The sequence below is a fragment of the Gekko japonicus genome, unplaced genomic scaffold (genome assembly GCF_001447785.1).
Source record: "Gekko japonicus isolate JY-2015 unplaced genomic scaffold, Gekko_japonicus_V1.1 scaffold46, whole genome shotgun sequence".
Taxonomy (NCBI): domain Eukaryota; kingdom Metazoa; phylum Chordata; class Lepidosauria; order Squamata; family Gekkonidae; genus Gekko; species Gekko japonicus.
The window spans coordinates 1,097,988-1,109,324 of NW_015169173.1; the positions used below are offsets into that span (position 1 = coordinate 1,097,988).

General features: G+C 42.9%; 1 protein-coding gene across 1 annotated transcript in view; it reads left to right on the plus strand.

Annotated features, from left to right (window-relative positions):
- Positions 1-3,004, plus strand: part of ASNA1 (arsA arsenite transporter, ATP-binding, homolog 1 (bacterial)) — an 18,033-nt gene extending 15,029 nt beyond the window's left edge. Inside the window, exon 7 of the mRNA XM_015415884.1 lies at positions 1,717-3,004. Within this exon, the coding sequence (XP_015271370.1) occupies positions 1,717-1,848 (132 nt within the window). The 3' untranslated portion in view covers positions 1,849-3,004. The remainder of the gene's footprint in view (positions 1-1,716) is intronic.
- The last annotated feature ends 8,333 nt before the right edge of the window (positions 3,005-11,337 follow it).

Sequence of the window (11,337 nt, forward strand, 5' to 3'; positions counted from 1 at the left end):
TTCTTCTCAGAAGAACTTGTAATGTGAAAATGCCTCCATATGCTAGATGTTGGTCTCACCATTTTCCTGAGGGGAGTAGGAAGAAAGAAAAATAATTTAATAGTTAGTTTGCAAGAAGACACTAATCTATGGTTGTGGGCAATGTTCCCTCTAAGCTGTGGAGTCTTGTGAGCAAAAATTCTACTATGTGAGCTACTGGCATGAAAGTTGTGAGAGAGCAATTTGGCTACTGCATAAAATAGTTTGCTCTGGAGCCATCCTTCCTGATCTAAGAAAAAAAGTGTGAACCGGAAACTAAAAAACTGTGAGCTAGCTCACACTAACTCAGCTTAAGGGGAACACTGGTTGTGGGTGGGGAAATAAAAAACCAGGTTAATAGTAATTAAATTATTTACACAAAGGTTATAAAGATAAACTAATGTATCTAAATGATTCGGTGTTCTGGAATCAGACAAATGAAAACTCTTACCTTTTTAAAATAAGTATATACTTTCAGGTCCTTTTTGTTGCTCTGTATTTTCTTCCAATGCTTTGAGGCCTAGTGGAACCTGAGTGCCAGAATACCTACCTACATGCAAAAACAAAACTGAAACCTTTTCCTTTTCTTGTGACAATAGCACCTCCTAAAGGAAGAAATGCATCTTGTTCTTGCATTGAAGAGTTCAGTTTGTAAGGACTTGCTTGTCCTCAGTGCACAGAAATTAATCTGATATCATACATATTTTTTAGAAATGAATATTTTATTCATTATGTTAAATATTCATCATGTTAAAATAAAATGTTCCATAATCAATTTTTTTTTCTTTTCTTTTTTCAATTTTTCCAATTTTTCAGGAAAAAAACAAAAAAAGCTCCAGGAAAAAAACGTTTCCCCCCCGAATTTTTCCGTTTTTTTTCCCAGGCCTTCACATCTCTAGCCAACCCTGGCAAGTACTTGGATGGGAGACCTCCAAGGAATACCAGCAGTTGGGAGGTGGGGGCAGGCTTTATTCAGGCCAGTCATCAGAGGTCACCATGACTTCCAGGTGCGCACACACAAAAATACCCCAAAAAAACCCCAGGCTGGAGCTGTTTTTGCCTATACTTGTTTTAGAAACTCCTTCCTTTTAAACACTGCTGACTTTGCTACTTTGAACCGCGATACTGTAGACTGAATTATTGTGGCACACAGTACATGGGGTTGCCCTTGAAGACAGCCCAGAAGCATCAGTGACCGCCTGCCTGCTGGCTTACAAGATTTAGCTGCTGTGCACACATAACACCAGTCTTGAAGCACTTGCAGCTGGCTTCCTCTTTCCTTCTGGCTCTTAGGTTTTTAAAACTGGTAATATCTGAAGGGCCACCTCTGTCTCTCTCAGCCTTGTGTCCCCTGTACAACTTGTAAGTGTTTCTCCTCTTGAGCATGTTCTGCCTCTGTGATTTTACTGTGTGGAATTGCATTCTCTTTAACTGTTATGTGCCCCCCCCAGTCATATTTGTGTGTTGCCTTGGGCTAAGCAGAAATGGGATATAAATATCTTTAGGGTGCAGTGGTTAGTTGCTTCTGTGACTATTGTCCTTTTCTGTCCCTCCATATTCTCTTTAACTGTTATGTGCCTCCCCCCCCAGTCGTATTTGTGCGTTGCCTTGGGCTAAGCAGAAATGGGATCTAAATATCTTTAGGGTGCAGTGGTTAGGTGCTCCTGTGACTATTGTCCTTTTCTGTCCCTCCACCAGATGGAAGACCTCTATGAAGATTTCCACATTGTAAAGCTGCCACTCCTGCCCCATGAAGTTCGAGGCGCTGACAAAGTCAACACTTTCTCAAGTCTGCTACTGGAGCCCTACAAGCCACCGAGTGCAAAATGAAGCCCTATGGACTGGCTCCCATTGATTTCCCCTGTCAACCATTCCATGCCTGCCCTTCCTCACCCCTTTCTTGGTGGAACTCCCTCCCCTTCCAAATAGCCTCGTTTACCTCTTGCAGTTGTGTGATTGATGGGATGGTGGTGGGGTTGGAAGAGGCAGAATTTGGAGGTCCTACTTGTTTCTTCCTTCATGCTGATACTTCATGGGACATCCTAAAACCAGCCACAACATTGAATCTTTCCCCCTTAGTGACCAGCTAGCTAATTTAAACGTGGGTCATCATGTTTTCTCTCTGTCACTCCAGCTTCTCCTTTTTATCATATCTCCTGGCACTGAGGCCTTTTTGGTTGAGGTTCCAGTCAGGTGCTTTGGTGAAAGAATGTCACTCTATTTACACCAAGGCCATCCATCATAATGGGAGGTATGTAAATAAACGGTAAGGGAAACTAGTTTGCTGCTGTCCTTCAGTCAGGCCATAGTTTTCACTTCTGGTGGGAGATCTCAGCAGAGTGTGGAGGACACATGGGAATGCTGGAGGGTGTCCTTTGTTGGAGGGGAAGCATCTTTGCACATCTTCTGCTTGAAAGCTTTGTTTTCTTAAGGCTAGGAAAGCATGAAGAATGAAGATGCCTTGTACTGCTGTTCAGCTTTTCCCAGGAGTTGATGAGAAGTGTGGATTTGTAATCACCATGAACCCCCAACTTTTCAGGAGCTATACAGGGTTTTCAAGTTCCATATATCTTAAGTAAATATAACACGAGAGTCCCATGGTCAGATCTTCCACGATCTTTAGTTTAAAGACAGTCATGGTGTGACTTGAAGTGGAATAGGAGGAGTTTCCTGTATGGGAACAGCAGAAGGAGAAAAATAATACTTTCTCTCCCCAAAGCTATTAGATCTGTTGGAGAGAAAAGATGAGTACCTCAGCAAGAATATAGTTCTAATTCTGTAACTATGATGGGTCTCCTAAGAAATCCTTCCTACAAACCATCAATTTTGTTGTAATTCAACCTGTAAACTGATACTAAAGGAACTAGCAATTCTGCATGGTAGCTGATGGAAATAGCTCCCATTACTGTTTCTGGTGTGAAGATTAACGAATGTATGAGAGGGAGCTTAGAAGCACATTAATACAATAAAGTATTATATATATACAGCCCCTGTTCTGATTAAAGAAAGAAATTTACTCTTCAGGAAATAACCATATAAGGATTTATATGGGGTGTATAGTTGGGTTAGAATGAATATCTACTGACTACTCAGTTGTTTGATTAAACAAGTGAGTCTCAGGTGATATTTACAAATTATGTTCTCTGCATTTTTCCTAATTTACTGTGTAAGAAAAGAAAGTACCTGTTACAGTTCTACAGGTCCAAACTAGACAAGATGGGACACCTATATGTGTGAATTCACTTTTGCCCTGTTTGTGTATGAGACTGGGGTGATTTTTTTTTTTTTGCATAAAACACAGAGGAGGGGAGTTACATCTTGCCCCGTCCCCTGATGCATCACTGTGTTCTGTTGCCTGATGCATTTTTCTTTCAGCCCAGCTCTGATACGGGGCAAGCAGAGATGGGAGAAAAGTGCCCTATCGTCTTACAGTGCACTGCTGCCTCATGGATGTACATTTCTGGAGTGAAAGGGAGTTGGCATGGTGCCATTTTGAACAGGGCTGAGAAGGCTATAGCCATTGTTCTGAATGGGGAAGGAAGCCATAGCTTGAAACCTGATGCACTAGGCGTGTGTGGTTGATAGGCCATTTGTACAGGGTGCTCAAGCATCAAGTACGTTTTTCACAGATCAGCCATTTGGGTTTGACCCCAGAAACTTTCTTCAGGTGTTTTTAGTACTGCAACATTTCTGCATGTGCATCTGTAATACAGTTTAAGGGTAATTCAGCTGATATATTATTCAGGTCCCTGAGTGAAGGATCTCAAGGGTTACTTGTACTTAGGTGAATCAATATTTGCAGAAATGGTACAGAACTGGGCGCATCCCTGTTTGAATTAGCAAAGAAGGGAACAGAGAAAGAATGACTTATGACAAAAACACCTGAAGCACATTTAAGAGGTATATCATCCAGGCAGCTCTTACTGCTGCCAACAGGATCTCTCTAAGGCCCACAGCCAAGGGGAGAAGTTGAACAGCAGCGGGCTAGGGCCCAAGTTTTCTTATGTTTCCAGGATTCTGAGCATTCAACAGAAGTGCATATTGAATCAACATCATGTTCCTCTGCATGGACTCTTGCTTCTGTGACACTGTAATTTGAGAGGCAGGGGTCAGAATCTTGATTTCTAGTCTACCATCGGCTCTGACCAGATATCACTAGAGTAGAGATGTGCTACCTCTCCATCTCCTTTTTCTGTCATCTGTGGCTGTGGGACTGTAGGATCTTGATCACCCTTTTGATGTGTTAATTTAGGGGCCTGCTTTAGATCTAGAAATGAACTTTGCGTTTTCTCTTAGTTTGCAACTCCCCAGTTTCCTGTTGGAATATCCCCTAACAGACAACCCAAATGGCTCTGTAAGTTCAGTTATTTCATATGAGCGGTAAACAGGATTCTAAAAAACTAACCTATTCATTACCAGGGATAAGGGAAATTAGGATGAGTACAGAGACTTAAAACTATAGGTAACACACAGTTTTTGCTGGGCTCACTAATTTCAGTTTTTATTCTTGCGGTGAATATTGGCCTTCCCTTAGTTTCAGAAGTCTCACATGTAAATGTGAGTTCCCTGCAGAAACCACAAATCTGTAGCCAGTTTCCCTCAGGAAATAGGCTCTGAGACAGCTATATTCTCTTCCTAAAGCATTCACTATGCGATTCGGCTTTCTCAAAAAGACAGGCTCAGACATCCGGAGTATTCTGAGAGGAATTTGAGCCCTACCCCTTCTGTAAGCACAAACGCCTGCTTAGCTGGCAGTAACGGAATTTTATTTCACTGTCTTTTCCCATCTGGCGTCTTCAACTGCGCATGTGCCCTGATTGGCTGCTGTCTGTTCTGCCTACACCCTAAACAGGCATACAGAGGATAGGTGACTGACAGGAAGGGGCAGGACCTTTGCCCATCCATCACCCCCCACCCTAATATACATGTATTTATTCTTACAAAAAGCCCTGTGTGCTAGGCTAGGTTTAGAGAGGATAGCAAGGGACAATAATAAGAATTTAAATTGCAGTATGTTTAAAGATGGAGCAAAATATATGGACTGGTACAGAAATTATGCTTTGGCAAAACTGTTATATAACTGACAGAACAATCCTGGGTTTCACCAGATGCACTTATATTGAGATGTTGATCTAAGAACATGACCCTTTTCATTCAGAAATGGGGCACGGGGGGCCCAAGCTTCTCAAGCCATCGATGCTTTGTAAGTGGTGGTGTAGACATATGAGAAGTAAAAAGAGAAAGTGCCAAAAGGTTAGGCTTGAGTATTGATGATTCTACTTCATCTCTTGGGGGGGGGGGGATAGAGTTTCCTGCGCAGCAGAGAAATGAAAACTTGATTTCCTGTCTTGTCCTTTAAGCTTGCAAAGTTTTGGGGAGCACTACAAGAACACAACCCCTAGTTAGGGTTTCCATGTGTCCTGTTTGTAGTTCTTAATGTGTTCCTAAATACTAGATGGTGATCTTTAAAATTTGCATATTTAATCCTATCAATGAAGATATAACTAGTGTCCCCCTCCACAGTATCTCTCTAGTCACGTTGTGATGCAGTTTCCAGAGTGTGCAGAAATATTGTCTAATACTGCAGCGTATTCTCCAGAAGGTCTTATCTGGCTGGTCTAGCAAATTTGTTTGGACATATTCCAAGTTTTAAAAATAACATTGTGAAGCTTTGAAAAATATGCATATTTGTGGCACTTCCAGGTAAGGACATGCATTTTTGGAATGGAAGGGCAGTGAAGCTTTGTCTTAACAACTTGATGGGAACGTGAGATCCTTTGGAAGCAGCCTTATCTTGCCACTTACTACTCCCCCAGAAAAGAAAGCAATTATACTCGTTTTTGTTTTTCAAGTGGAGGAGGGTACACACAGACACAGATAAGTTTGTTCAGGATTTGTGTTTTCAGCTTCCAGGCAAGGGGTGAAACTCCATTCTTGGTAACATCTGTGTTTGGCAGGATTCACCTCTCTTCCCCACAGAGTTGTGTGCCAGCCAGGCCCTGTCTCTTTTCCTCTCCCAGAACTGATTGCTGTTACCATATGCACTACTAGATTATGAAACAGGGTCTTGCAGGTATGTGTGCGCTGCTGTGTGCGTGCGTGCGTGCGTGGAAGGGCTCAGGTGGGCGCCCAGGGGTGGCTGCAGTATTATGTAAGTTGCTTTCTGGTGCTGTCTGGAACTCAAGTCTGCCCCAGCGAGGGGCTAAGGAGCTCATTAGCATTAGCTGCTCAGTCAAGCATCCAGAAGCCCAGTATGGCCACAGGAGGCAACTATATTTTTCAAAGGAAAATGCTGTTTTCCCATTAAGTAAAACAGCTTACAGATGTTTGTTAGTAACAGCTGGCTGTTAATGCACTTAGCTTGTGATGTGTCCCCCCCAAAAATCTGACAACCTGAAATGCAAAGTTGCCAGGGTTTTTGATCATTAGAGCCAATTAAGATTTTGGGGAAATCAGTTTCTAATATATGCAGCTCAGTTTCAGAATACATTATGTAAGTTTAGTGATACAGCATTTGAAGCTGAATAACATCTTCCCATTCTGCAATGCTTTGAAAAAGAACACAAGAACTTTCTTTCGCCTTCAACATCACAAAAGATCAAAGCAGGAGAACTGGATCTAAGCCATGGTCCTTCTACACCAGTGATTGTCTCTGCAAACTTTAAGGGGTTTGACAATACAGAAGCCCAATACCCATGTTACCCTGAATACACAGAATCCTTTTAGAGCATGCCCAAGACTTTCTTTATATCTGTACTAATTAACTCTTACATCAATGTGTATGCTGCTGAAGTGTGATTTAGCCCACACATTTACCCAGGTACTGGTCATGGTTTTATTTTTGAAGTAAATGTGTGTTGGTTCCTCTTTACAAGCAGATGTATGTACATTCATTGTAACCTGTATATATAGCTACTCCATGCCCTACACATGGCTTCCCTCACAGTGGCTCATCCATTATGCTGTGATGTCAACTGCTACAAGGCCCAAGGACAAGTCACCAGAGGATGCAAACAACTGATGACAGAATGTAACATGGCGTGGTGAAAAGCACGTTATTAGGATTTAATGAGTGACTGGGGCTGGATAATCTTTTGTTTCAAGAGGGAGTTCAAAAGCTAGAGCAAACAGCCAGGAGCAGAGACCTGAGTCAGATTGAGGTGACAAGAGAGGTCCTACGACTGATAGACAACTTAAAAACGGATAAATCATCCGGCCCGGATGGCATACATCCAAGAGTTTTGAAAGAACTCAAATGTGAACTTGTGGATCTCCTTACAAAAATATGTAATCTTTCCTTAAAATCTGCCTCCATTTCTGGGGACTGGAAAGTAACTAATGTCACTCCCATCTTTAAAAAGGGTTCCAGAAGAGATCTGGGAAATTACAGGCCAGTCAGTCTGGCGTCGATACCGGGTAAGTTGGTGGAAACTTATTAAGGAAAGAATTAGTAGGCACATTGATGAACAAAACCTATTGAAGGCAGACTCAGCATGGGTTCTGTAAGGGAAGATCTTGTCTCACTAACTTGTTAGTGTTTTTTGAGGGAGTGAACAAACGTGGACAAGGGGGACCCAATAGATGTTGTTTACCTTGACTTCCAGAAAGCTTTTGCTAAAGTTCCTCATCAAAGGCTCCTAAGTAAGCTCAATAGTCATGGGATAAAAGGACAAGTTCTCTTGTGGATCAAAAACTGGCTAATTAATAGAAAACATAGAGGGAGTATAAATAGGCAATTTTCTCAGTGGAGGGTGGAAAGCAGTGGGGTACCACAGGGATCAGTACTCGGTCCAATGCTTTTTAACTTGTTTATTAATGATTTGGAGTTGGGAGTAAGCAGTGAAGTGGCTAAGTTTTCAGAGGACACAAGGTTGTTCAGGGTGGTGAGAACCAGAGAGGATTGTGAGGCACTCCAAAGGGATCTGTTGAGAGTGGGCGTCAACATGGCAAATGGGGTTCAATGTGGCCAAGTGCAAGGTGATGCACATTGCAGCCAAAAATCCTTATAAATACACGTTGATGGGGTCTGAACTGGCAGAGACTGACCAAGAGAGAGATCTTGGAGTCGTAGTAGATAACTCAATGAAAATATCAAGACAGTGTGTGACTGCAATAAAAAAGGCCAACGCTATGCAGCCAGTATCATGATGCCCCTGTATAAATCAATGGTGCAACCTCATTTGGAGTACTGGGTACAGTTCTGGTCACCACACCTCAAAAAGGATATTAAAGCATTGGAAAAGGGGATAGAACACTTTCCCTAGGAAGAAAGGTTAAAGCGCTTGGGGCTCTTGGAGAAATGACAGGTGAGGGGTGACATGATCGAGGTTTATAAGATTATGCATGGGTTAGAGCAGGTAGAGAAAGAAGTCCTTTTCTCCCTTTCTCACAATGCAAGAACTCGTGGGCACTCAATTAAATTGCTGAGCAGTCGGGTTAGAACAGACAAAAGGAAGTACTTCCTCACCCAAAGAGTGATTAACAAATGAAATTCACTGCCACAGGAGGTGGTGGCAGCTACAAGCATGGACAGGTTCAAGAGGGAATTAGATAAACATATGGAGCAGAGGTCCATCAGTGGCTATTAGCCACAATGTATGGATAGGGACTCTGGGATAGGTGATGCTCTGTATTCTTGGTGCTTGGGGGATTGAACAGTGGGAGGGCTCCTAGTGTCCTGGCCCCACTGGTGGACCTCCTGATGGCACCTGGTATTTTTGGCCACTGTGACAGTGTTGGACTAGGTGGGCCATTGGCCTGATCCAACATTGGTGTCTATTACGTTGTTTTTTCTGGGTGTGATTGAAAAGGCATAGCGGAAGATGGCCTGTCCATTCCCAAGGCTTGCCCAGATCACGCTGTAAGAGCTTTTAGTAATAGATTCTGCCATGCCTATTTTGAAGATAGGGTTGCCAGCTTTGAGTTGGGAAATAGCTGGAGGTTTTGGAGGTGGAGCCTGGGGAGGGGAGGGGCCTCAGCAGGGTATAATGCCACAGAGTACACCCTCCAAAGCAGCCATTTTCTTCAGGGGAAATTATCTTGGATCCTAGAGATCAATTGTATTAGAGATCTTCAGGTGCCACCTGGGGGTTGGCAACCCTATTTGAGGGTAAGGATGGCAGGTGCCACCCCCATTATGTTATCCTTCTTTGGGCCCACAGCAGTTGATGGAGAATCTCCTGGTTATAGTAGTATCCAAGTATAAAAACATCTGGTGTGGCCACAATGGGCTTAGCCACATAACTGAGTTTTCTCCCTTCTTGCCAGCTACCAGACTCTCTTCTTATAGTTCTGGCTTGCCACAAATGAGAAATGGCAGAGTTTTCAGTTTAAGTATCTATGGCTCGTATACATAAAATAAAAGGGCTCTGTCCTGATGCCTAGCCTCAGAATTGGAGACTGCCATGTTGGCTCAATCACTTGAAGAGTACTTAGCAGGAGTTCTCATAGATGCGTCCACTCAACTACCAGGGTTGGGCTCCAGCAAGTAACTGGTAACTGCCCAGTTTACCCACTTAGAGCTGCACAGGTCACCACAATAAGCAGAAATCTGGAGCTGCTACACACAGATGCATCTCAAGGAGTTTTAAAAGGTTTGGAATTATCATTGGGCATATGGGCTAGAAGGGGATGCCAGGCAATTGGCAGGGTCTGGATTGCTGCTTGATCTTTTCTATATGGATGCTGATGCTAAACTTTGCTGGCAGTGGTCAAGGGCAGCAATATTGTCCATGTTAAGAATTGTCCATGCTCAGCAGTTAATGGGAGCCAGCAGAATTGGTATTAGGTGTAAGAATTGTCTTAAGCAAATGACACCATTCAGCCTCAGTTCCCTCCTTTAAAATGGGAGTAAACAGCAATTTAACACCCAAGAGCAGTCAGAATATTTTATTAATAGATTTTGAAGCCTTCAGATGGTGCCTAGCTTCTCTAAGGACTTTATAAATATTATTGTTATTGAACAGTAAGTTAATTTCAAATAAGGGTTTACTGACTTCTGAGAAGGGAAGAAAGAATCTCTAGAATTTTTTCAGTGTCCTAGAAGTGGTACAGTGGCTCGGCTGTTCAGACAACCCTATACAAATGTGAACACTGTAAATTATACTTCCCTCCCTGAACTAACTGAAATGTGGTATGATTTAAGAAGATGGGGACTAGTCCTTTTCCAGGTCCGAGAAGTCAAATGGAAGGCTTGATCGGTGTTCTGTTAAACTAGGCTCGGTATTTTGTAGCTGTATGCCTCTTTTAACAGATGAAGCTGCTTCCAAAGTTGGGGACTGTGTCAGTCTGGCTGTCCTTGTTTTATGCCTATTGCAAAGGCCACACCGTGACAGTTTGCTACTCAAAGGGACTGCTTGTGGGCAGCACAGTTGGGTGTCAGTTTGTTACTGAAGTGGGTGGTTTATTTGCTGTGCAGGCCACTCGTGAATACTAGCTGGGAAGGGCACCGCCAGCCCATGATAGCTGGGAATATCATAACATAGTAGAATTAACCCCAATCACCCAGTAGTGAATGCAACAGAACTGGTGGTGGTCTGGAAGAACCCAGGAATTCTTATTTCTTTTTGCTCAGGATTTTAATCACAACAAACACATCTCCTTCCTCACTGAGCTGGAAATAGAACCCAGAGTTTACGGCTTTCATGCAGAACTATCCAAGCAATTGCAGGAAGAAGAGAACAGACCTTTCCCATTCATACCTTGTTTCTGTCTTCTGTACTAGCTCCGTCTGTAGTGGGGATTGTTTGCCTACTCATTTGCTTGGTTTGTGGCTGTATGAGAAGCCAAACCCTGAGGCTGCTGACTTGTCAAAAAGTGGAAAAGGAAAAAGCCCAGCGGGTAGAGTGGTTCCATCAGCTGTATAGAGGAGAGGGAATTAAGAGTGTTTATACAAACAGACAATGGACAGGCTCTAGAACGTCATGGGACTTACAGCCAAAGACCCCCAAAAAAGGACACCTAGAACTGATAATCAGTATAGAATTTCTGCCTGCATATCAGATATTCATGTACCCAACTGTGTTAGCCTATCCTTCCCCTACTCAGCTTAAAACCCAAAAACCATTTTTGGATATTTTTGCTCATCTGTAAAAGGTAAACCATCCTGTGTCCTAGAAAAGGAGACACTTGGCACGCCAAATAATAAATAAGCAGACCCTTGAATCTTCTCCTGCCAGCTGCCCCTCTTTTTTTTCAGTGGAGCTCCAGCCTCCTGACCACTCCAGGATCCTCTTCTACTGTGGCTGCGTTATCTGATGTGAAAACAACTGGATATATCCCATGCCCTTGCCAGAGTCAAAAATTAAATGTTAGCTTCAT